We start from the raw sequence: 26,951 nt of genomic DNA on the forward strand, positions 1-26,951 counted from the left end.
TTTATCATCCACAACGTATTTTATCACTCGTTGATAATTGAGCCCATGGGTGTGGCACCCCTATTAGATTTTGGACTGGACTGCAGACCCACTTCTGGAACTGCTCCTGGCTGTAACAATTGAGAAAGTACGGTACCAGAAATGTTGTGGAAGAGTCATCTGCTTCGTGGATGTGTTATAGGAGAGTCGCGGAAGTGTCAATGCACACAGATGTGTTCCTAGACGCGCAGCTGCCGGCACAGGAGGCTGTGGTCAGATGGAGACACGCCACCTGCCATAGGGATGGTGCAAGTTTGATGGTGCAGCTGATAGTGGCGTGTAAGGACGCACCAATCGGTATTAGTGAACGTGGGACCCTTGCACATTCGGCCCCACGGATGTACACCAGGCAGTGACTTTGTAGCAGCATTTGCATTAAGCCACAGAAGGTGCAACCGCCAACAGGCGCAGCTGCATGCAACTCAGAACCAGACACTAACTCTTTATCTATACCTCCCAACTGTCCCGATTTTCGCGGGACAGTCCCTTTTTTTTTTGTTACCATGTAGTGGTCTTAACGTAAAAAGATATAACAGCTGCCACAGTATATCACTCATACAGAAAGCACAGTCTAAGTACCTCTCATTCACACAGAATACGAACAGATACTGAGATTATATCCAGCATGCACAGAGAGATTAGTACTGTGCAATTCTACATAAATCCAGAATAACAATTACTGAGCAGGAATAGTACTCAGGGCCGGCAACAGAAATCTTGGGGCCCGGTACACTGACATCTCTGTGCCCCCCCCCCCCCCCGGCCCAACCCCCCTTGCCCCCAGCATGCCGACACCGATATGCCTGGGCCACCTACCAGCATTCTGGCAGCCGGGATCCTATCTACGTCCACTACCACAGCACAGACATTCTGCTCTCATCTGACATGCACATGCATGCATGCAGATGCATCCATATGTGCAGAATGCAGATGCATGCAGAATGTGCAGAATGTGCCCGCCTGCATTCCGCCCCAAACCAATCCTAAAGCCCTATACATGATGCATGAAGTGATAAAAGCCTTACCAGCAGGCTGCAGCAGCAACACACTGACAGTGACACAGCCGCTGGCTCCGCGGCGCTCATTGACCAGGCTCGCCTCCCTAAGTCCCGCTGCAGTACTGTGTCCCGGGCCGCTCCTGCTTGGCGCTCCGTCCGGCTCCTCACTCACACAGCAGAGACAGGGAGGCCGCGTGCGGTGAGACACTGGAGGGGCGGTCCGGACGAGCTTCCTGCTGTGTGACTGGTGCGCGGTGCAACGTTAGTACACTGCACAGCACACGGCACGGCCGGGGACTGGCTGAACGGATGACAGGTGACCTGGTGGGGGGGGGGGGGGCTGGGGGCACTGAGGAGTGAACACAGGACTCGGGAGGGGTGGGGGGGGGGGCGCGTGTGCTGAATTAGAATAAAAACGCAACCACACAGCGGGCGGCCAGCGGCTGCCGTGATGCCGGGAGCAATATATAATTATTTACACTGCCTGGACCTTGGGGCCCCTCACAACGACGGGGCCCGGGACGGGTGTCCCCTTTGACCCCCCTGTCGCCGGGCCTGATAGTACTGTGTGAGTCTGAATTCACACAGAAGAACAGATACTGAGATTATATCCGGCATGCACAACCAGATTAGTACTGTGCAATTCTACATAAATCCAGAGTAAGTATTACTGAGCAGGAATAGTACTGTGCGAGTCTGCAGTCACACAGAATTATAACAGATACTGAGATTATATCCAGCATGACCAATTAGAGAAGTAGTGGTGTGTAATTATACATAAATCCAGAATAATGATTACTGAGCAGAGGTAGTCTAAGGCATGTTTCCATTCACACAGAATTAGAACAACTACCAACATACAGAACCATAGAAGTAGTGTGTAACTCTACATTAATCCAGAATAAGACTTGCTGATCAGAAATTGTACTGCTCAGGCCTCCATTCAGGCAGTATTACAGCAAATACTAGCTATTACTGTATAGCCAACATACAGAACCAGAGAAGTAGCACTGTACATTTCTACATAAATCCAGAATAACAATTACTGAGCAGAAGTAGTACTGTGCAGGTTTCCATTGATGCAGAATAAGAATTCTTAAATGAGCTCCAACATTCAGAACCAGAGAAATAGTGTGTAACTGGCAGCTGTTCATAAATCCAGAATGAAAATTACTCAACAGAAGTAGTACTGTGCAGATCTAAATTCATGCAGAATTCTGGGGCTAATTCAGAGACGCACACAGCCGTGCGTCCGTACGCAGCGGGCGCGTCCATCTGGTCTGTGCACGCGCACTGGCTGCAGTGTGCATGCGCCACCTTACACATTGCGGTGGCATCCAGAAAGGATGCGGCCACAGTGTGACTGACAGCGGCAGGCGTTCGTGGGATGGGAACGTGGAATTGGGGGGGGGGGGCGGGACAAACGGGGTGTGCTGTAAATGTTTTCGGGGTCACATGCAGCTGCTCCGATTAAAAAAATTGCAGCAGACCGCCTGACCTGTGCTGCCAGGGGTCAACCTTAGTTTGATGCGTCCGCAATCTAATTGCAGACACATCGGGAGGTGGCCTGACACCTGCTGGGTGGCCGTGCCCTGTGCTGGACGCCCCCCCCCCCCCCCCCCCCCACATGTGAGGAGACTGACACAGATCTGGCTGCGTATGCCACTATCTGCGTCTGTCTCTGAATAACTCTACATAAATACAGAATAATAACTGCTGAGCAGAAGTAGTACTGTGCAGGTCTCCATTCACATAGAATAAGAATAAATACTGGGATTATTATACCCAACACACAGAGCAAGCCAAGCAGTAATATGCACCTGTCTACATTAACAAAATAAAACAAATTCTATTCAGCATCCATGAGATGAAAAATAGTACCGTGCAGCTCAGCAAAATGTAAAATGGGGCCAAAAACTTTAAATGGACCATTACCCCACTACATAACAGTGTGTTACCAAAGTGCAGACCTCTACACAGTTCAAATAAAATTTACATGTGTTCTTTACGTACTGTCTGATTCCAAACCATCATTCCTGTAAGACCGGGATCTCCCCTAACATGTCAGTCTGCAGCGTTTCTCTATTCTAGCAGCGTAATAATATATTGGAATCTCTAGTAACCTGGTCTGGGCTCCCGTCCTCCATCGTGACTGGTCTGAAAAGGTTCCTCAGGTATGGACTTCATGGCGGTCCAAGCAGCGTCATGTACGGCTAGCTGGCTGATCATGGAGCTGTATATTCCTGGGAACTGGTTATGTAAAAGGTTACAGGCAGCGAGGGGACTCGCTAAACTCACACCTGTTCCATGAAGTAATTCTTCCTTAAACCCAAGTATTATTGTGATGTCATTAAGGCGGCTTAGGATTACAAGGTCGTTGGGAAGGAGCATTTAAATAATGTCACTGATCTTATCTGCATTACAGATATCTGTGGCCATGCAGTGGGTGTTTCTGGAGGAAGTAATTACTAGATATAGTCTTACTGCACATTATATTGCTGTGTCAGGATTAAAAAACAAAAATAAAAGGAAAAATGCACCATAAATACATCCAGAAGTTCTATTGTATGCAAATGGACAAGGAGAAGCAAGAATGGAAATGATCTTTCGGCAACAGAGACAACATTTATTAGATCACCGTTTTCATGGAAAAAGGCAGACACTGTCCCCGTATGCGTCCTCAATATGTGCCTCAAAATTGCTGAGGGCGAGTCCAACTAGTCCTCAGCACTGCAGGGATTCAAAGGCATGAGGTGGGGGGGCTGGGAATGAAGGAGATGGCATTACAACTGCTCAATCACCTCTGTTCTGGCACCCACAGACTCAGGGATACACTGTGAAATCCTGTGACGGGGTGTATCTTCCCGCCCTGCCTTCTATAAATGTCTGGAAATCACCTTGATCACATGACAATATAATCCTGCATTGCAGAAAGACTAGTAGACCCAGCGGATGGGGGAGGGTAGTTACTGTGCCGGATCTCCACATTTTGGCACCTACACACTCCGGGGCTCCCATGTTTGAGGCGGGTCCCCTCTATAAAATTATGTGCCCCCTTTAGTAGTTATTGCCTGGTGTTCTAATGCCCAGACCTCCCCCATACTTACATCAACAGACAAAGAGGTCGCCTCACTTGGAGGGTAATTCAGACCTGATTGTAGATGTGCTAAATTTAGCACATCTACTATCAGTTTCTCTGACATGCGGGGGGACCGTGCTTCGCCAGCAGCCTTCTAACGCCGTTGGCACGCCCCCTCCCGCCCCGCGACCACCTCTGCCTGTCAATCAGGCAGAGGTGATCGCATCAGTGAGATGCTTTCGCATCTTACTGGCTGCACATGCGCAGTACGCAGAGTAATTTCAGACTGCGATCGCTGCCGCTGTAGCAATGCCCCCGGTGGGCTGTCTGCATTTTAAACTAGTTTGGCTTGCAGACCTTCCTTATTATTCATACGCACAGAATGTGTAGATACTAGATAGGGCTGTTTGGGTTTTGGAAATGTGGGTTTTGGATATATTGTCTTTGCAGTGTGAGTAAATCCTATATGATAAGAGGCCAACACTGATCCACACTTCTATGGGAGGAATTCAAGCCACTGGATGGCGCCTGATGGAGCAATTCAATTATCGCTCCGTTTCGGGCGCGCACACCCGCTGGCGCTGACATTACTGTTACATTCCGTCACATTGATGGGCTGGTAACTAGTATAAGCATATCAATGCTATTCTATGTAAATCATACTTACGACTTTTAAAGTCACTTTTCCTGGAGAAACCCGGAGAGGAGACGAAGCGGGCTCTTTCGGGGGCGGGGCTAGACTGTCGCCCACTAAGCCCCACCACTAAAGACAGCGATTTGCTGATCCGTGCTGAGGGGCGGGGCTTAATGGTGCAATTTTGTGTCATTAAAAAGCCCCGCCCCTCCATACATGCACTGAATTTCTCCGTGGAATCTCCACATCCTGCCCACTTCACTAGGAAGTGGGCGGGATGCGGGAGAACTGCCCACTCTTCCCTGAGTTGGGGGACTGCCCCCAAAAATCGGAAGTCTCCCGGCACTTGTAGGAGAGTGGTAAGTATGCTGTAAATGCATCTATTGTTATACACTGATCCCCACCTTACCCCATTCACGCCCCAATTTGGGAGGAGTTAATATTTGAGATTGTAACAACTAGGATTTGTTCCTCACTACCTTATTATAACTGGATCTCCCGGCTACAGTCCTCAGTGCCTTTTAAAGAATGTGTTTTTTTAACCGGTGGCTTCCATTAAAGTTATGATGTTGACAACCATACATATTTACTAATACAACACTGTACAGAGAAAGCACCAATAAAAGCCGCTGGGTGTTACCAATCAGTTCCTAACTGTCATTTTTCAAACACAGCCTGTGAGATGACAGTGGGGAGCTGATTGGCTGGTACTTAATCTCCGTCCACTTTAGCTCCATCCAAGGCTTAATAAATAGACCTGAAAGTACCAGCCAACCAGCTCCTGTCATTTTTCAAACGCAGCCTGTGACACAACAGGAGCTGATTGGCTGAATCTCCATCCGTGGCTATTAGTAAATAGACCCCAGTGTCTGCAAATGACATTGGTCCTGACACACTAATAATCTCGTTGTGGCCAATGCTGCTAGATGATCAGCACACAGGGGGTCACATTGATTGTGTGTGGCTCTCTGCCAAATTGGATCGATAGTTGTACAATGATTCAGATCAATTCTACAGATACACTTCTACAAATCACCAGTAAGTACTGCGGATGGGGGGCAGGGGTGGAAGGTGAGAGGGCAAAGGTCACGGAGTGAAATCAGCTTACTGTGAAGTGTGTAGAAATATTGCCAAATAAAATGACAGACATCAGAAAAATCATATGCAGCACTCAATGTCCTCCAACTACTGCAACAAGTGTGACAGAGTAAAAGAAGTGGGAGCAGATTGTGTTGTACTGTGAGGAAGGAGTCACGTTGGAAGGTCTGATACCTATAGCCGGAAGTTTCTAATTCAGGGTACTCAACCTTCAGACAACTTTCATGCTTTGGTTTGTACATGCGTCGCCTGCAAGTTGCAACCATTGCTAAATGTAGTGCTTCAGCTTCCTGCTTTCCATCATGCTTTTCAGCAGTGTATTATATCATTTTTATCTGGCGGAGATTTGTATGCATTTCAGTTACATCTACACGTGATGAAGGGCTGTGACGGGACGCTCTCACATAAGCAAAGTTCAGTGACGCTGTAGCCCAGGTTACATGTGCCGGGGAAACGATACCGTTGCTGCCCCAAAGCACCTGCATTTGGCTTGCAGAGTACGTGGAAGTACAACACTATGGGGGTCATTCCAAGATGATCGTAGCTGTGCGATCATTCACACTGACATGTGGGGGGACGCCCAGCACAGGGCTAGTCCGCCCCGCATGTCAGTGCCGCCCCCCCCCCCCCCCCCGCAGAAGTGCAAAGGCACCGTACAGCGGCGATGCCTTTGCACTTCAAGAGTAGCTCCCGACCGGCGCAGCTTTAGCGTGCTGGCCGGGAGCTACTCATCGCTCCCCAGACCGCAGCGGTTGCATATGACGTCACGCTCCCCGCACAGTTCGGCCATGCCTGCATTGGCCGGACCGCGCCCACGAAACGGCGGGCAAACACCGCCGTTCCGCCCCCTCCCACCCAGCGACCGCCTCTGCCTGTCAATCAGGCAGAGGCAATCACAGTCCAGCTACGGCCTTCGGCCGTCTGGCATGCGCCGGCGCACTATGGCGCCGTTGCATGCGCAGTGGGTACCCGTTCGCTCGGCTGCGATAAAAAACAGCGAGCGAACGGGTCAGAATGACCCCCAATATACAGTACTTCTAATATGGCATCTGATTGTAAATGAAACTTGTATGTCACTGATTTATCATTGCTGTACTTTTTCATCCCCCAATACAAGTCAGTCTGCCAGGAAATAAACTGTGTCTCTGGCTGATATAATGTAAAATAAAGCCGATATATTATTACAATGTAATTTACACAATTTTGCAGGGAGCCAATTAAAATGCATCTCCGGAGAGCAGATGATTAACGACTCGGTACGTCAGCTGTCCTTTTCATTTGACTGATGCGTCCTCACAGTAACGTAAGAAGCGCGCTGCTCGCCAACACAGGCCGATGAGGTCATACTGTTTTATTCTGAGACTTGCGCTTTGTCTTGCAAATTCTCTGCATACGATAAAACAAGTTTGGGATCATCCAGGCTCATAACAGATTGGGAACCGCAGGAGGTGACACTATCAAAGTCATTTGCTAATGGAAGTGCTAGTCCGTAATTGTTAATTCTTAAAGGGGTTTAAGTTATTCGGCCAGCAATTTACCATTAAAAAGCCCTTTGGCTTAAAATCCTGAAATCTTCTCAGTTTGGAGCATGTAATGTAGGCAGATGTTCCCTTCTGTCCCAAACATGTCACCATTAATCACTGTTCAAGAAAAAGTGTCTGTGTGTGTGGGGGCTGCCATGACAACACAGCATGACAAATGGTGCGCCAGCCAAACAGCTCCCAACTGTTATTTTTTCAAACATATGGCAGTTAGGAGCTGATTGGCTGGACACCATTTATCATACGCAACAAGTACTGAACCCCAGCACCAGTGAATTCCTGGGTGGCAGGCGGAGCAATCCCCGGAGGCGGCTCTTACAGTCGAGGTGTGGCGGAAGACAGAACCAGCACCCCGCTGACAGGAGGAGACAGCCGCTGCTGTGAGAGGCGGAGCTGGGAAACTAACGCCAGCCTTCCATTAGTGCCAGAAGGCGGACCTACAGCAGGACAGCAACTCTGCGTTACTGGGGGAGTGGCTGCCCGCGGAGGTAAATAATGAGTCAGGCTGACTCATTTTAATGCCACCAGCTGTGGGCCCCTTTACTGCTGTGGGCCCTGGTGTGTTGATACACCATACTTGCCTACTCTCCCGGACGCTGCAGGAGGCTCCCGTTTTTGGGGGCACCCCCGGAAGAATAGGCAAGTCTCCGGCATCCTGCTCGCATCCTAGTGACGTGGGCAGGATGGAGAGATACTCTCCTGAGTTTGCGGGTCCGTGGAGTGGGGAAGGGGTTAAAATGACGCGAATCGCAGCGTTTTCCGGATGCGGGAGCGGGGCTTGATTATGTCACAGCCCGCCCCCACTCCCTGAAGTCTCCTGCAGCATCTACTCTCCGGGCTCCTCCCGGAGAGGAGACATTAAAAGTAGGTATGTACAGTATGTGCTTCACCTGTGCCCTGACTGCTGCAGTGAAGGCTGAGCTTGGATCCGGCCGCTGTGATCAGTTATTTGGGTCTCAGAGACCACAGGCTGATCACTGTGTAAAAAAAAAAAATAAGAAAAATAAAAGTAATACTTACCTGCACCCAGGAACCGGTGTTTGGTGATCCAGTGAGGGCGGTCAGCTGTTCCCTGTGCTTCTGAAGGACCCCTGCTGCAATAAAGTGATGCTGTGAAGCCGGCATTTCACGTTACAGCACTTGAGGGGGTTACAGGGGAGCACAGGATCAGATGACTCGCTGCCCTCTCGGATCACCTGTCATCGGTCCTGGCTGCAGATAAAGTCGCGCACGCGTGGGGGGGGGGGGGGGGGGTCATGGAGGAAAAAGGAGGTAGCCATTGGCACATGCGCAGTCACATACTCAGGGTATTTTCACGAAAAATACACCAAGAGGTTCGGTAGGAGGATTTGCAGGGACAGTAATTTCTCGCAGGCTCTGTCCCTGCATGCGATGATTGATACATCCTTGCGATGCATGCAATTAACGCATTGCTGATTTGGACAAATAGATCACATCCCATACGCATCTGAGATGCGGATTGTTAGAAATGTGCACGGTAGTCTTGATACATCTCCCTTATAGGCAGAGATGAGCAGTACGGTCTTGGCCCTGATCGTTCTGCCAAATTCGGTTATGAGAACGGGGATGCAAGTTATCTTATCTGAATGATGGTAAAGATAATTACAGTTGGTAAGAACTCTGACCTACAGATGGGTCCACGGTTATCTTGGCTAGTTTGCTGCGTCTAGGCACACCATGGTTATTAACATAAACCCTTCATCTATTGTTCTCAGCTGCAATACAATACAGAGAACAATACAGCAAGGGATTAAGGGGGTCATTCCGAGTTGATCGTTAGCTGCCGTTTTTCGCAGCGCAGCGATCAGGCGAAAACATGGCATTTCTGCGCATGCGTATGTCCCGCAATGCGCACGCACGTCGTACGGGTACAAAGCCCGTTGTGGTTGTGCACAGGTTGTAGCGAAGTTTTCAGTCGCACTGACGGCTGCAAGAAGATTGACAGGAAGGGGGCGTTTCTGGGTGTCAGCTGACCGTTTTAAGGGAGTGTTTGCAAAAACGCAGGCGTGTCTGAAAAAACACAGGCGTGGCTGGGCGTTCGCTGTGTCAAAGTCGAAAAATATCATGCTGCACGTTGCCATATATTCACCCCATGCGCTTGCCCGCTGCACGTGCACATTCTCTCCCGTGCGTGCGCATATTCGCAGTTGCGTAAAGAAGCTTCTACGGCCGTGCGCATTGACGCGTGGTATGTGCATTTACGGTAGATTTTGTGTGCGTCTAGCGGGCGACTCAAATGTTACATAGTAAATCCAAATAATATGTTTTATAGGTAATGTTCCCCTTAATAATAACTGTAAGTTTGTTTATTGTAACTGGTCGCTGGACAGGGGAATTCCTCTTTGCATGATACGAAGGGTCAGACAGGGTTTGAGCAGTGGTGTTTGGTACCTAACTAAAGAACATTTTATTAGAAACAATCCGGTGCTGGTTAGGTAAAGATTAATCGCTCCTGCGTATAGTTATGTCTATTAGTAGTTTCTGGACATTTACTATATTTGCAGTTCATTATCCATGCGGCGGGAATCCTGAGATTCCCTCCCACCTGAGCAGTTCGATATAGTCACAGCCCACCTGTTCAAACTAACCTATGACCTTTTGTTATAATGCGGGGAGACATTCCTGTGTCCAATGAACCATGAGATTATAGGCCCCTTTGTAGTGTACTGTACGCAGTGTATAAAAGAACAGCCAGCCTGGCCAGCTCGGGCTCTCTCTCCACAAACGGTTTTCATCTTGACTAACTCGGAGCTGGTACCAGGACTGCGCAGCGAATCATTCCCCAGTGTGTGTAAGTTATTCTCTGTAACCAACTTGTTCCCTGTTTGTATTTGCCATATTCTCTCTCTCTCTGTTATTGTATAGGATTAAGATGCTATTGTATATTTATGTGTAGTTATTCTGCTTAGATATTGATGTTAGTCTGTAGTGTATGAACTGTTAACTGTTTTCCCCTTTTTACATAGCTAGATATTGTTAGTAAAGGTGTTGGAACCTTAGCAAGGTATTGTGGGGGTCATTCCGAGTTGTTCGCTCGGTAAAAATCTTCGCATCGCAGCGATTTTCTGCTTAATGCGCATGCGCAATGTTCGCACTGCGACTGCGCCAAGTAAATTTGCTATGCACTTAGTAATTTTACTCACGGCTTTTTCATCGTTCTGGCGATCGTAATGTGATTGACAGGAAATGGGTGTTACTGGGCGGAAACAGGCCGTTTTATGGGCGTGTGGGAAAAAACGCTACCGTTTCCGGAAACAACGCAGGAGTGGCCGGAGAAACGGAGGAGTGTCTGGGCGAACGCTGGGTGTGTTTGTGACGTCAAACCAGGGACGACAAGCACTGAACTGATCGCAGATGCCGAGTAAGTCTGAAGCTACTCAGAAACTGCTACGAGGTGTGTAATCGCAATATTGCGATTACTTCGTTCGCAATTTTAAGATGCTAAGATTCACTCCCAGTAGGCGGCGGCTTAGCGTGAGCAACTCTGCTAAAATCGCCTTGCGAGCGAACAACTCGGAATGACCCCCTGTGTGTTTATTACATTACTGAGGGTATTCGGAGCGTCTCAATCGCTCAAGCAGCTTTTGTATTAACAAGGTTAAGCAGCGTTATATCGCTACGGTATTTCAGTAGTAAGATTTACAGTACAAACTCAATCTTTCAGTGTGTTGCATACAAGGTTTACTGAGTGTCATCCCGTGAGCGCCTGCGCCGCTCGTGTTCCCCTCGTGGTCACGAGCGTCCACTACGCTGGTAGCGTAGCATTACGGTAGTCGGCCGCCTATAGCGTGCTCGGCACCAAGCGTTAAGCTGTGAGCGAGCGTGCCGCATGTGCGTCTCGACCACGGCTAAGCGTCTGCTACACTAAGTGCGTACCCTTATGGTACCCCATACGCCAATTGCGTACTGAGTCTCTTACCCACATATAGTGAATGTTATAAGATAAATATTTAGCTTTATCAATTGGCGGCTCGTCCGTCCTCCACATATCCGCACTAGCGAACACAGACTTTATCTGTCAGCAAGGGCGGGAAGGCAGTATCCCTTCGTATCCGTATTGGTGGTGAGGGATACAGTAGTGCTGACTAGATAAGCGTCTGCATCGCTACGCTGTAGGAGTGTTGGTGGAATCCGGAACCGGAAGGTAAGAACAAAACGCTATTGTCTTTTAAAACTGTTTATCTCTGTTTTGCGTACGCAACACACGCACACACCTGCATTTCTTTTTATTTGTGTATTTTCACGTCTCACCTTCCTGCTTGCCATTTATCATTGATAAACGGGCTGAGAAAGATTTGTTGCTATTGGTAGTTAAAAGTAATATTAATACGTTAAGGAGTCATTTGTACAATACGCGCACGGCTTGCCTAAGATACAAGGAAGTTCTGTGTGGTGCTCGGTAGATGAATACAGTTAAAGATCATTTACATTTATATAAACGTGTTAGTTGTATTTCTGTGGATATACCTGGCTTGCGTACATGTGTCTCTAACAAAGGGCGGGACTAGCGTACGCGACGCAAGGGCCGACGCACGGAGCGTATATTACGCAACGGAGCGTCTGGGTACGCCCACATAATACAAATCACACAATAGTATTGTTTTAGTAGGCGATACGGAGGCAACGCGATAATAGCGCAAATCAATCTCAGTGTCCTAAATTTTAAGCTAATAGATCCTTCTCTAGTTGTAACTCCTTTCGGGATTAGCCTGCGATACTGAATGAAAGGGATTTCTGCGCAGAAACGAAAGTAAAGAGTATATGAGGTGAAAGTGTGTGTATACATATATATAAGTTTCTAATTTTTGGGTGGAACCACAGGAAATCATCAAGTTCTCGTGAGGTACATACGTGTAAGTGACGGCACGGTGGCTTGGGAGGCATCCCTTGTTAAACATATTAAAAGAAGAGCATTAGAGTATAGCAGACCGGGAGGTCTACTGTAGCACAGACCAGGAGGTCACAGACCAGGAGGTCCAGGTACAGCAGACTAGGAAGTCCGCTATAGATAAAGAGTAAGCACAACACCAGGAAGGGTTGGTGCGGTACCCATATAGGCCATTAAGCTCTGGCTGAAGGAATTCGCAGCCACAATTTTCGATTCCACTGGTCGTTCCGCACATAAGATTAGTTGCTTATGTGCAGAACGATTTTACCGCATGTAATTGTGTGCATTAGTTAGTAACTTGACCCAGTACCATTTGCGTACGCTAGAGGGGTCATAAACGCTATTTGTACATTCTAACGTGATTTGTGTAATTTTTTTTATTTTAAGGGAGGTTCGCTGGTCACTCGGGAATTCTCTAACAACCAATAGTTACTGGGAAGGGTTAAGTGCTCTTCGGATCACACCCACATGTTCCAGTAAATAGAGGTTCAGGTCGCAGGGGCCCTAGGTTGAGTACGCCAGCGCTAAGGCAGTGTGTGGGCGTATTGGTCGACGTGGGCGAGTGAGTGGAGGTACTCGGTAAACTTCCGCCGCCGGCCTACCTCGGACATCTTGGTTTTTGTAAGGGTTCGCTGAAGACCCTGATTTGAAGGTCAGAGGTAGTGAAAGCAACACCTGCAAAGATGGGGGCCAGTTGTTCAGGTAGGGGGCGATCAACCTCGGTTCAGGTTGACTTAGTAAACCGACCAATCGGGTCGGCAAGGTATATCATGTGTGAGAAATACGGTTCACACACAGAGGTTTTGTGCGATGAATGGGAAAGAATGACTGTGCATGACGGGGAAAAGTTCCCACGGGTAGGCAGTTTTAGTCCCGAGGTGTTACAAAATCTAAGGAGAAGGATATGTCTCATTAAATCTGCAAAGAGACGGATCAAACATTATGATTATTTACAGTTATGGCAACAGGAAGGTGAAATACAGAGAGGATTGGCTCAAGCGGCTGGATCTAACCCTATCAGAAAACTGATAGCCACCGCTCCACCACCACCATACATAACGGGAGAGAAGGTGGTTACAGATAATGGCACACTGGTGTATGATAAACATGCACTTAGTAACTGTATAAATGTTAAGAATAATGTAACTAAGATTGTTGATGCTAATACTAACTCGTGCAAGCTGTACCCTGTTTTAAACTTTCCCCAGGATTGTTACCAAGAGGATGAACCCACAACAATATCGGCACTCTCTCTAGCAGCCACCATAGCAGAAACAACAGTGGGCACGTCCCAACCAGTAAGAGCAGTATCAAAGACCCCTAGTGGAGGGACAGGTGAGGTCGTATCAACTGGTAAGTACGGCACTGTACATTATGCTGAAACCATTGCACCACATGTTGTAGAATCTACTCAGAATGATGTTATTGAACTTAATCCCGTTAGGGTAATTGCAGTACCAAATGGGAAAACTGACACTTCAGGAGTCACTCCTGTCAGACACATCGCCATGCACTGCCCCTTTTCCCGAATGGAATTAAGATCAATGGTGTCTGAATTCCCTGATCCTAGGAAAGATCTAGTTGCAAGCCAGAAGTACATTAGAGAGCTAGGAAATACTGTGGAGCCTAATAACAAAGACTGGCAGATATTGCTGAGGGCATGTTTACCCTCCAATGTCGACTCAGTGAGATTTATAGCTGACTGTAAATTAGACGAAGAGGTACCCCTTACGGATGTGTACAACCAAGATAATGTAAAGAGAATAAATTTACAGTTAAGAGAGTATTTCCCAGCTGTTGCCAAATGGAACAAGATTTTCTCCATCAAACAAAAAGAGGGAGAAACAGCTGCTGATTATTTTCATCGGGCACTACAGGAAATGGCTAAGTATACTGGAATAGAAGACATTAAGACAAATGTGAATCATAGAGAAGTAGCAGTATCTGTGTTAATGGATGGTTTAAAGGAAGTATTGAGGACGAGGGTACAGACCACCCAACCATGTTGGCGAGGTTTGTCGGTGGCTACTTTGAGAGAGGCCGCTATTGATCACGATCGAAACATCACCAGACACAGGGAGTCGCAGAGTGATAAGTTAATGGCCGTAAGTATACAGGCCTTGACCACAAGGCCACCTCAGTATAAGTCCCCGACCCCTGTTGGTAAGTCAAATGTGGTAACTTGTTATTACTGTCATAAAGAGGGACATTTTGCACGAGACTGTAGATCGAAAAATGCAAAAAAATCATATCAACCCCCTAGACAACGACATGACACACAAAATTGGGAAAAAGGACCGCAGAGACGGAGTTATGAGCCACACGCAGGGGAAACAAAAAGGTATCCCCCAAGAAGAGACTGGCAAGTCTCTGATAGTTTCCATTTACCCCCTTCACAGGTAATAGCTGCCAGCGCAATGCAGGGAGGCCACCACATACAATAGGGGTGGGGCCACACCTGTAGTCTGCAGCCAGTGAAATTAATTGCGAGTCTTGGAAATGAACCTGAGGTCACAATTGATGTAGCTGGTAAATCTCTAAATTTCCTTGTAGATACGGGGGCGGCCAAGTCAGTGATAAATTCGACCGTGGGCTTGAGAACCACTGGTAAAACAATTCCAGCCATGGGAGTAACAGGAGTAGTACAGCACTACCCTTTAAGCAAACCTGCAGAGATTACGATAGGGCCTTTTCATACCAAGCATTCTTTTCTGCTGGCTGCATCGGCTCCGACTAATCTCCTAGGGAGAGATTTACTGTGCAAAATGGGATGTGTCATATATTGTACTCCTGAAGGTGTGTTCTTGGACATACCCGAAAACCACGCTCAGGAAGTACAGGATATGCTAGACTCCCCAACAAGATTAATGTCCCACACTGTTGTTGTAAATAGGTGTCCGTCCAAGGTAGAGGAAATGATTTCCCAGATACCGGAATCACTTTGGACCAAGGATGGACAAGACACTGGATCAATGGCAAACGTAGCCCCAGTAGTTGTACAAGTAAAAGATGGTAGGATAGCTCCAAAAATCCCACAATACCCTCTGAAGCCAGAGGTGGAGTTAGGAGTTTACCCTGTAATAGAGCGCTTGCTACAACAGGGCATTCTGGTAAGAACGTCCAGCACTGCCAATAGTCCCATCTTCCCTGTTAAAAAGAGTGGGGGGAGGGGTTACAGATTAGTGCAGGATCTAAGAGGGATCAACAAAATAGTTGAGAGTCAATTCCCCGTAGTGCCAAATCCAGCTGTCATCCTTATGCAAATCCCTCCCACTGCCAAATTTTTCACTGTGATTGACCTCTGCTCCGCCTTCTTCTCGGTACCTCTGCACCCTGACAGTCAATACTTATTCGCATTTACATACAGAGGAGTTCAGTACACCTGGACTCGATTACCACAAGGTTTCATTGACAGTCCAAGTATTTTCTCTCAGGCCTTGCATGATTGTTTACAGTCTTTCCAACCTGAGAGTGGATCAGTATTAATACAGTACGTGGATGATTTACTGCTGTGTTCAGATTCACTAGAAGCGTCCCTGAGAGATACGAAACAACTCCTGTTTCATCTTTCAGACACAGGACACAAGGTTTCCAAAGATAAGTTACAATTATGCCAGACCAGGGTGAAGTATTTGGGACACTGCCTAACACAAGGACTGAGACACCTTACCGCTGATAGAATTCAAGCAATTCGTGACATGACCCTGCCACAAACCCAGCAACAGATTAGAACGTTTTTAGGAATGTGTGGGTATTGCCGTAACTGGATCCCAGGTTTTTCCATACTGGCCTTGCCTTTACAGGAGATGGTCTCCTCAAACAAACCTGATCGGATTTCGCACACAGACGAGTCTGAGATGGCATTTGAGAGACTTAAACAGTGCCTAACGCAGGCACCAGCATTAGGTATGCCAGATTATGGAAAACCCTTTGAGCTGTACGGAACAGAGAGTGCTGGGTGCGCAGCAGGTGTCTTAACCCAGAAGCATGGTGATGCCAGCAGGCCGGTAGCCTACTATAGCGCTCAGACACGGTAGCGAGATCCCTCCCCACATGCTTGCGAAGCGTTGCAGCAATAGCATTGCTAGTAAGTAAAAGCGAAGATGTAGTGCTAGGACACAATCTCACAATTCATACACCACATGCAGTGTCAGCTTTACTGAATTCTGCCCAAACCAGACACGTCTCATCAGCACGGTTTACAAGATGGGAATTGGCGTTGATGGCCCCGGTAAACATCATCATAAGGAGATGCAGCGCACTAAATCCTGCAACATATCTCCCAGGTGTGCCTGGACAGGCACAAAGGGTGGAGGATGAGAGTGATGGTGAAGGAGGATTTAGTAAGGAAAATGACACACATGATTGTATGGAATATTTGGCCCAAAATTTCACGGCAAGGCCTGACATCAGTGACAACCCACTGGAAGATGTAGATTTTACTTTCTACACTGACGGTAGTTGTCACAGACAGACGGACTCGGGAGACTTGTGTACTGGATACGCAGTCGTAGATGACCAAGGTACCATAGAAGCGGAACCGCTAGGCCCACCACACTCAGCACAAGTTGCTGAACTGGTTGCCCTAACCAGAGCATGCGAATTGGCTAAAGGCAAGTCAGCCAATATCTACACAGATTCTAGGTACGCCTTCGGAGTGGTCCATGATTTCGGGGCCCTATGGCGCCTCAGAAATTTAATGACGGCAGCCGCCACACCCGTAGCGCATGCAGCCCACATCAAAAGACTTCTAACAGCGATACAGGAACCCGACAGAGTGGCTGTTATCAAGTGTAAAGCTCACACGTATAGCCAAGACCCGGTATCACTTGGTAACAGCTGAGCAGACGAAGCTGCTAAATCAGCAGCCGGTAACCCCATACAAACAGACATTACACAACTGATGGTATTTGATACTGTAAACACACAGAAATTATATGAAATGCAAAATTTGTGTTCACCACAAGAAAAGGCAGTTTGGAGGTCAAAAGGATATGGCCAGGAGTCCTCAGGACTCTGGACAGATGGACAGGGTAAGCCAGTGGCACCCAGAGCATACCTTCCAAGTCTAGCGGAGGCGGCACATGGGCTGACTCATCTAGGCAAAGAAGGAATGTGTAAGTTGGTAAGAGCTTATTGGTGCGCCCCAGGATTTTCTTCCCATGCGGGTAAAAGAGCGATGACATGTCTCACCTGCTTGAGGAAGAATATCGGAAAGGCAATACCGACAGAGCCATCCCATATCCCTCCGACAGATGGCCCTTTTCAGGTAATACAAATTGATTTCATACAATTGCCACCTTGTAGAAATTTAAAATATGTATTGGTTTGTATTGACGTGTTCTCAAATTGGGTTGAAGCATTTCCCGCGGCCACAAATACCGCTGTGTTTACTGCAAAGAAAATTGTGCAGGAATTTGTGTGCAGGTATGGTATCCCTAGAATCATTGAGAGTGATAGGGGTACCCATTTTACAGGTGAAGTCTTTCAAGCAATGTGTACGTTGATGGGAATTAATAGTAAGCTGCACACTCCGTACCGCCCCCAGGCGAGTGCGAAAGTGGAAAGAGTAAACAGCACTATTAAAAACAAATTAAGCAAGGTAATGGCTGAAACAGGATTGTTGTGGCCCGAAGCTTTGCCAATCGTATTATACAGCATCAGAACCACTCCCAGGTCCCCTCTTAATCTGTCTCCTTTTGAAATTCTGTTTGGTCGACAACCCCATGTTATGATTAACCCCCAGGATGATTTGAAATGTAACAATGAAGTCACTGTAAAGTACTTGGTTAAGATGAGTAAGCAATTGAGGAATCAGAATGATAATCTAAAGTTGGTGATTCCTGATTTGCCAGACAATAATTGTCATGACATTGAACCTGGGGATTATGTAATGATACGGAATTTTCTACGCTCAGGTTGCCTTATTGACAGATGGGAAGGACCATATCAAGTCTTATTGACCAGCACATCAGCATTGAAGGTTGCCGAGAGAGAGACTTGGGTCCATTTGTCTCATTGTAAAAAGGTCACTGACCCCGAGAGGTCCCGTGATAAAGAACAGACGGTAGAGGTTGTATCACTAGAGTGTCTGTTCCGGGAAGATTGAGACGACACCTGAGCGCTGAGAATAATAAGATCGGAGGCGTTTGTCGAGCCAGATTTCTTTTTCCCATTTGTTATTTTCTCCAGTTCCCATCTCCCTCCTATTTCCCTTCCCCCTTCTTATTTTTCTCCTTTTACTCCTCTAAGATGGACTTGCCCCAAGAGACTGTGATCCGGATTTTCCTGTTGACCATGATGTTGACCAGAGCAGTCTGTTTCGGTGAGAGTACCATGGAGGTCGAGAAAGGATCTGGAATGGGTTCTGATGACCAGGATGGAGGCGTAAATTTCCAAGAGCGACATAATCTCCGAGTAAAGGCGAGTATCAGAAAACGATCTGGTAGCATTGACAATAGAAGGAATTGTGAAGGATTGTTAGCTGAAGAGAACTGCATCTGTAGGCATTGTGACAATATAGTTGAGGATGGGTGCATCAAGAAATGTCAGTCCAGTTTTAATGTCCACATGGACCGACATCCATTGAGTGACTATCACTCCTTAGTTGGGTATGCTCTCAAGTACCTCAAGGTCATAGCAAATCAGGACTAGTACCATTCCCTTTAACTGTAGGAGAGGTACTTGAGTTAAGTGATGGGAGGCCGGTGGACAAGAGGTTTAATATCTCTAGTCCTCCTAATTTGAAGCTCCACCAATATCACGTGGATAGGTCTTTAGTATGCTTTAACATTTCCAATCCCCGAAAGCCGGGAAATTAGGAAGTGTCATGGAGTAATCAAACCATGACATTTTCATATAGAGCCGATAGAATGCCCATAGACACAGAACTTATACGCCAGATAGCCGACCATGGAAAATATTTCCGGTATAGGTATACTCTAGGAAGTAGGACCATGCGAGTTGGAGAAGTATCACCAGGATACTGTGCACATATCGTACAAATTGATACGTGTACTAGACAGATGGGAGAGTTAGGGTTAGGAGATTTCACATGGAAAATTTGTAACATGGTAATGTCATACTCCGTCCCATATGTTCTCCCCGATGATGCATATTTCATATGTGGGAGAAAGGCGTATAAGTGGCTTGCACCAAACTCAGAGGGATTGTGTTATGTTGGAAAAGTACTGCCTGAAGTAATGACTGTAACCCATAACAAAATGAAAGACATTCACCGCGGTGCCCAAGCTCCTTATACTCACACTCATTACAAGCACATCGTTAAACGGCACCTGATAGAGAGGACAGAGCACTCGGCCTCTGATCTGATCCATGAATCCACCGGGATTCAATTCCTACTCGCGTTAGATATCACTCGTACCGCCAGAGGAGTGATAAATTATAAGTATATATCTGCGCTTGCAAATTTATTAGACAATATCACTGAAATGTATGACGACACATTCAGGTACACTGGGAGAGAGTTACAAGCCTACAAAACAGAACTGGTTCAGCATAGGATGATTCTCAATTACCTCACAGCAGTGACAGGCGGGTATTGTGTTACCCTAGCAACTCAATATGGAATAAAGTGCTGCACGTACATTACAAACAGCACGGAGGACCCAGCCGAGGTCATAGACCAAAAGATGGATGACATTTTGCAATTAAAGTGGGAGTTTCGAAGGAAACACAATCTCACACTCGCTGCTGTGGGTAATGAGCTGACCAGTTGGGTGTCATGGTTGAACCCACGAAATTGGTTCTCTGATTTAGGAGGATGGACCCAAGGTATTATAATGGACGTAGGGAAATTTCTCTTGTGTATTCTGGGAATCATCATATTGGTTGGCCTGATATTTAGATGCGTTCGGGCTTTAACGAAGTGTAAAGGTAGTACCAGAGTGATGAGTCTGAGGAGCGAAGACACTGTAATAACAACAACTAATTTGATTTATGACCCAACGATAGAGACAATGTTGTGATGAAAATGTGATTCCACGGTCCGTTTCTTTCACCCGTTTCTCCTTTGTTTTCCTCCAAGGTACAAAGACATCCGCTTGGAAGAAGAATTTGACAACCTCTTTTATGCAGACCATTGATGGACTATGCCACAGACCCCCAATATCCCTAGTGACTTTAACTTTGACGATAGCCCAATACTTTAGAGACTGTAACTTTATGGACAATGGAAAAGCTTTTGCTCGCTATTTATAGCAAAAGCACCGAGAGACATCAGACAACATGTACATCAAGACAAGACATCAGACAAGACCTCAATCGGCAACTGTTTATTTAAACTCACATAGTTTACAACTGCATTTATAACGATTGTTTCTTATCTTCATCTCTACAACCTCCAGGTAATGACACACATAGTCGATAGGGAATATAGACACATATATCAGCATTCACATGTCCCCCCCCCTTCATGTATCATCAACTAAATGTGCTCCCCATTTGTTGCAACCAAAAGCCGAAAAGAGCTCGGTAGAGTTTGACAGCCCATCCACAGATCCCTGATAAGGGATAAGAAGGATTCAAATGTATACTTCGCAATACCTCGAAGCTTGATTTAAAACACGTACGGCACGATGATATATGACCCCTCAAACATAGATTCATACACACATGCTTCTACTATCTCACTAGGTCATACCTTTTTCCCACCTTTTCCTCTCCTCCCTTTACCCAATCATAAAAAGGTATTTACATGATGACATATATTTTTCTTTTTTAAACTGTTTTAGGAAGTGGCAGTTATTGATGACTGCCAAAGGGTGGACTGTCAAAGTCGAAAAATATCATGCTGCACGTTGCCATATATTCACCCCATGCGCTTGCCCGCTGCACGTGCACATTCTCTCCCGTGCGTGCGCATATTCGCAGTTGCGTAAAGAAGCTTCTACGGCCGTGCGCATTGACGCGTGGTATGTGCATTTACGGTAGAGTTTGTGTGCATCTAGCGGGCGACTCAAATGTTACATAGTAAATCCAAATAGTATGTTTTATAGGTAATGTTCCCCTTAATAATAACTGTAAGTTTGTTTATTGTAACTGGTCGCTGGACAGGGGAATTCCTCTTTGCATGATACGAAGGGTCAGACAGGGTTTGAGCAGTGGTGTTTGGTACCTAACTAAAGAACATTTTATTAGAAACAATCCGGTGCTAGTTAGGTAAAGATTAATCGCTCCTGCGTATAGTTATGTCTATTAGTAGTTTCTGGACATTTACTATATTTGCAGTTCAGTTTATTGTATAGGATTAGGACGCTATTGTATATTTATGTGTAGTTATTCTGCTTAGATATTGATGTTAGTCTGTAGTGTATGAACTGTTAACTGTTTTCCCCTTTTTACATAGCTAGATATTGTTAGTAAAGGTGTTGGAACCTTAGCAAGGTATTGTGTGTTTATTACATTACTGAGGGTATTCGGAGCGTCTCAATCGCTCAAGCAGCTTTTGTATTAACAAGGTTAAGCAGCGTTATATCTCTACGGTATTTCAGTAGTAAGATTTACAGTACAAACTCAATCTTTCAGTGTGTTGCATACAAGGTTTACTGAGTGTCATCCCGTGAGCGTCTGCGCCGCTCGTGTTCCCCTCGTGGTCACGAGCGTCCACTACGCTGGTAGCGTAGCATTACGGTAGTCGGCCGCCTATAGCGTGCTCGGCACCAAGCGTTAAGCTGTGAGCGAGCGTGCCGCATGTGCGTCTCGACCACGGCTAAGCGTCTGCTACACTAAGTGCGTACCCTTACGGTACCCCATACGCCAATTGCGTACTGAGTCTCTTACCCACATATAGTGAATGTTATAAGATAAATATTTAGCTTTATCAGCTGGGCGGGTGTATGATGTCAAATCCGGACACGAATAGGCTGAAGTGATCGCAAGCGCTGAGTAGGTTCAGAGCTACTCTGAAACTGCACAAAATGTTTTTGCAGAGCTCGGCTGCACACGCGTTCGCACTTCTGCTAAGCTAAAATACACTCCCAGTGGGCGACGGCATAGCGTTTGCACGGCTGCTAAAACTAGCTAGCGAGCAATCAGCTCGGAATGACCCCCAGTGTCATTACAGCAGGGGATTAAGTCCGACTGCCCAGTCTCAATTAATCCTATTAAAAGTCAAGATAAAGATGGACCCATCTGTAGTTACTGTTGACCCAACAATTCACACCCCAACTGGATATGGGCCATAGAGTGCAGTCCTACAAACTGGAGTGAGGGGGCGCTCTGTTTTAATGCCCAGGGCCAACAATACATTTCATTGCATGAACACACCCAGGTATTCAGAGATGTATTATAGTCCCTGCCACTGGGCTTCTAGCCCCAGGGCTCCCAAAAACCAACAGACCCTTCCAGGGTCGGACTAGCCCACAGGGGTACCAGGGAAACCACCGGTAGGCCCCACTGCCTGAGGTCTCACTCCTTCCTAGGGATCAGGTTCCAGACTGTGCACTTGTATTATACATGGTAGATATGTTGCATTACACTGCACTAAACTATTGTGTATTTCAAGCCTCTGTGGAGGCTGGCCACACCCCCTTTGTAGGCTGGCCACACCCCCTTTGTAGGCTGGCCACACCCCTAAGTATGGGCCCCTATAACTGCATTCCCCCGGTGGGCCCTTCATGTTCCAGTCCGACACTGGACCCACCTGCTATCTGTCCGTTTATAAATGGCTTTCTGGTTACTGGAGTCTCTGAGTGTGACTCACATACTGCAGATCCCCCTTCTCTCATATGTATCACTCACATTCCCCCTCATCTGTATGTGTTTGTTATTTCCTCCAGGCTGACCTCTGCACATTCCTTTCCAGTGTCTAACACGGGGCCTCCGCCCTGTTATCCAGCACAGAGCATTGGGGGGGGGGGGGGTTCTGTTATGGGCCAGCACTGCCCTTCTCGTCCATCATTGATGAGAATGAAATTTAATGCATGGACAACAATCTGCGCAGTGTCAACATACAAGAGGAGAACAGTGCACGGGGGAATGGTCACTAAATTATTCATGGCTCCGCTTTTTACCTCTATGCAGGAATGCCAGTAACCGGCACTAATGGACAGGCAGCAGAACGCAGGCACACAGCCTTATCTGCTGTCTGTTCTGTTGCTGCAGGCATTTGGGCAAGAGATTAATACATTTTGGGCCTAATTCAGAGACATACGGAAAATCCGATGTTTTCCAATCTGTGCATGCACAGGGTAGGGATAGCCATCCACTATTGATGATTCAAAATCATCGATGGTCTATGGTTTAATGTTGACTACATTTACCATAGATGATACAGAACCACACGATTATTTATTTATTTTTATCTCCAAGGCACCGGGAGACAGAGCCTAGCTCCACCCCCACCTCCGACACCCCCAAGGACCTGCCCCCAGGCTCTGATTGGCCTGCAGCCCAGTGGACGGTAAAGCAGGGGTGGCCATCGATGGGTGAACCCATGTATGGTTTTCTTGCAGATGGTTTTACACCATTGAGGTTATCCATTAACGATACCATCCATGGTAACCATTGATGGTTAAGCCACAGATGGACATCCCTAGCACAGGATCTGTACTGTGAATGTGCCAATATGTGTCTGTGACAATGGTCGCAGTGCCCCCTAAGCCACAGTAACAGGAATCCAGATCCGTGTGGAGGAGGCCGGCCTAGTGGCGCAATTATATGGTAATCGTGTCAATTAGGCCAAGCCCGCTATTCAAAGTAGCGTGATTTGCAACACTTTGCCGCAAGTGGGTGGGGCATAATGATGTGAGAGCTCCGCCCCCATTCTCATCACAATCCACCTGTTTGCGACAATTTAAAAGTAAGTAAGTATGCCTCACATACCGGTATAAAAATGCACATACAGGTATAATACCTCACATACAGGTGTAATACCTCACATACAGGTGTAATACCTCACATACAGGTGTAATACCTCACATACAGGTATAATACCTCACATACAGGTATAATACCTCACATACAGGTGTAATAACTCACATACATGTATAAAACCTCACATACAGGTATAATACCTCACATACAGGTATAATACCTCACATACAGGTATAATACCTCACATACAGGTATAATACCTCACATACAGGTGTAATAATGCACATACTGGTATAAAAACTCACACACAGGCAGAGCCGGCCTTAGGCATAGGCAAACTAGGCAAATGCCTAAGGCATTTGGAATGCCTAGGGGCACAAGCAGCTTCTGCTGAATAAAATGATATGCAGCATGCCTATATTCTGTGTGTGACTGCTGCTCTATCTGCATACGAATTGCATTACTAATGTGCGTCATTATGTGTATAAGGTGTACTACAGTACTTTGTAGCCTAATGTATAGAAAGGGCACTACTGTGTGGGCTAATGTGAATAAAGAGCAATATGGTGTAGTGTAATGTGAATAAGGGGCACTACTGTGAGGAGTAACATGGTACTACTATGTGATCTAACGTGAATAAGACACTATTGCATGATATAATGTGAATAAAGTTACAGTACTGTATGGCGTAATTTCGACTGGGGGTATTATTGTGTGGCCATGCCCCTTCCCAGCAAGAACACGCCCCGTTTTGGGCTGCGCACCGAATGTGCACAGTGTTACTATTTAAAATATAGGGGGTAGGAGCACCAAAATGAGGGCTGCTATGGGTGAGGGGTGATGGTGCTGGGAAAGGGGTACAGGGTCAGAGGCGTAACTTGCGTCTGTGCAAGGGGGCACCATCCAAAATCTTGCCTAGGGCATCATATTGGTTAGGGCCGGCTCTGCACACAGGTGTAATAACTCTCATACAGGTGTAATAACTCACATGCAGATACAACAGCATCTGGTAATATTGTTGCAATTGTTACAATGCGTAAAAGTTACTCATTAACTATCCATCCCATTTTACTATCAATACATCCAGATACAGTTTAAGGGCTCAGCGAGCATTCATGAGAAAGCGTCCTGTCCATTTAGTAGGAACCAGTGACATCAGTGAGGCATGAGGCACAGGCATACCTATTTGTGCCTCATTATTCATTGATGTTACTGGTTAATAACACATCTGCCTACTCTCCCGGAATTACTGCCCCATGCAGGGAATCATGACATTGCACAGTGGTCTGCGTAACCACAATGTGTCAGGTGCATTTTTATATCTCCTCTGGAGATCTGCAGAACATTGCTCTGTTTCTGATACCTCTCACCAAGCACCTATGGATATATTTTACAGAGCATTTCACACTTACAAACAAGGGATGGTCCCACCAGAAGGTGATAATGTTCTGCAATTATTACAAGATACAGTAGCTGTAGCTGTTAATAATTATTCACAGGAACTACTTCTCTGCCATCTCATTGCACCACTCAGTGCAGGCCTGTGCCAGGCAGACGCCCAGGCTGCTGATCTAGTGACAGGACAGGGAAATGTGAGACTGCCCGGCCAGTGTAGGTAAAAATAAATCTGACTTACCCAGAGCGAGCCCTTCACTGTCTGACATCCTGGGAATAGAGGCTGCAGAAAGGCAGGGAAGTGGCCCAAAGCTTGCGAGTAAGTCTGCGGGTTCTGTGTCTGACAAACAGCTGAGGTTCTGACTTTTCATTACAAGAAAGAAGAAAAAGAAAAAAAGAGAGCAGTAGATAAGGATGAATGCCGGAGCCAGAAGTGTCCTGCGATTGGAGGATATAATTTGATCCCCCTCCCTCTGGACTTTTCCATTTCCCATAAGTCACTCAGTGCATTAATGGAGTATTTATACTGGGGCATTTTAAGACTGACCCTAAACTTGTATCGGTGATACAGCACAGATGTCCCCGTATCTCTGTGTACCAACACACAAACATCGCAGGAACCGACAAGTGTGTCTCATTATCTCATTTCCTCATTGTACATAGATTTGTGCTGTACTCTGGCCCTAATTCATGTTTGTACGCAGATGCAATTGCAAGTGCGATTTTCTAGGCTACGGAACTGTGAATGTTAGCAAGTGCTGCTGTCGCCCGGGAATGAAAAGAGACGCCCACCGGAGCCGTTGCAAACTTTTTCGCAATTGCATACACATTCGCAGCCTATTCACAATAAAGGAGAACATCGATTGTTAGAATGGACGCAGCAGTAGCGACACTGGCGCCGTGTTTGTCTACATACATGGCCCTGAAAACGGCTGTGACAGGCCTGCGTTTTTGCAACTTCTCCTCATAAACTCGCCGTTAACACCTCTAAACGGTCACTGCCTGTCAATCACTTTCCCCATAGCATACAATATGAATAAGGCCAGTATATAGCTAGATTACACATATAGGAGTTGCTGCAGAGTTGGGAGTATATGGGGTGTTCATTATATATTTTAGGGTCTTATTCAGTCTCTCTTGTAAATTTGCAAAATCGCATATCGGCTGATTATTGCTGCAAACGCATTGCACATGTGTGATCCGTGATTTGTGACCTGCAATCGCATCTTGCTGTGATGCGATCGCAGGTTGATTGACAGGCGGCGGGCGTTCGTGGGCGTACTCATGGCGTTTTTACGGGGAATGGTTGAGAAAACGTAGGCGCCATGGCCATTTTCGGGGCGTGCATCTCACGTCAGCTGCGATTGCTGCAACTTAAAACATGGTGCATTACTCATTATTGTGAGTAGCACTGGGTGAACCG

General features: G+C 46.7%; 1 protein-coding gene across 4 annotated transcripts in view; it reads right to left on the minus strand.

Annotated features, from left to right (window-relative positions):
- EML1 (EMAP like 1) overlaps positions 1-25,917 on the minus strand; it is a 151,136-nt gene extending 125,219 nt beyond the window's left edge. For 2 of the 4 annotated variants that reach the window (XM_063948362.1, XM_063948361.1), the window contains exon 1: positions 25,770-25,917. In XM_063948362.1, coding sequence (XP_063804432.1) covers positions 25,770-25,899 — 130 coding nt within the window. In that variant the 5' untranslated portion in view covers positions 25,900-25,917. The remainder of the gene's footprint in view (positions 1-25,769) is intronic. The other 2 variants (XM_063948364.1, XM_063948363.1) reach the window with 1 other exon arrangement.
- Positions 25,918-26,951: the final 1,034 nt, after the last annotated feature.

Source organism: Pseudophryne corroboree, chromosome 12, assembly GCF_028390025.1.
Source record: "Pseudophryne corroboree isolate aPseCor3 chromosome 12, aPseCor3.hap2, whole genome shotgun sequence".
Taxonomy (NCBI): domain Eukaryota; kingdom Metazoa; phylum Chordata; class Amphibia; order Anura; family Myobatrachidae; genus Pseudophryne; species Pseudophryne corroboree.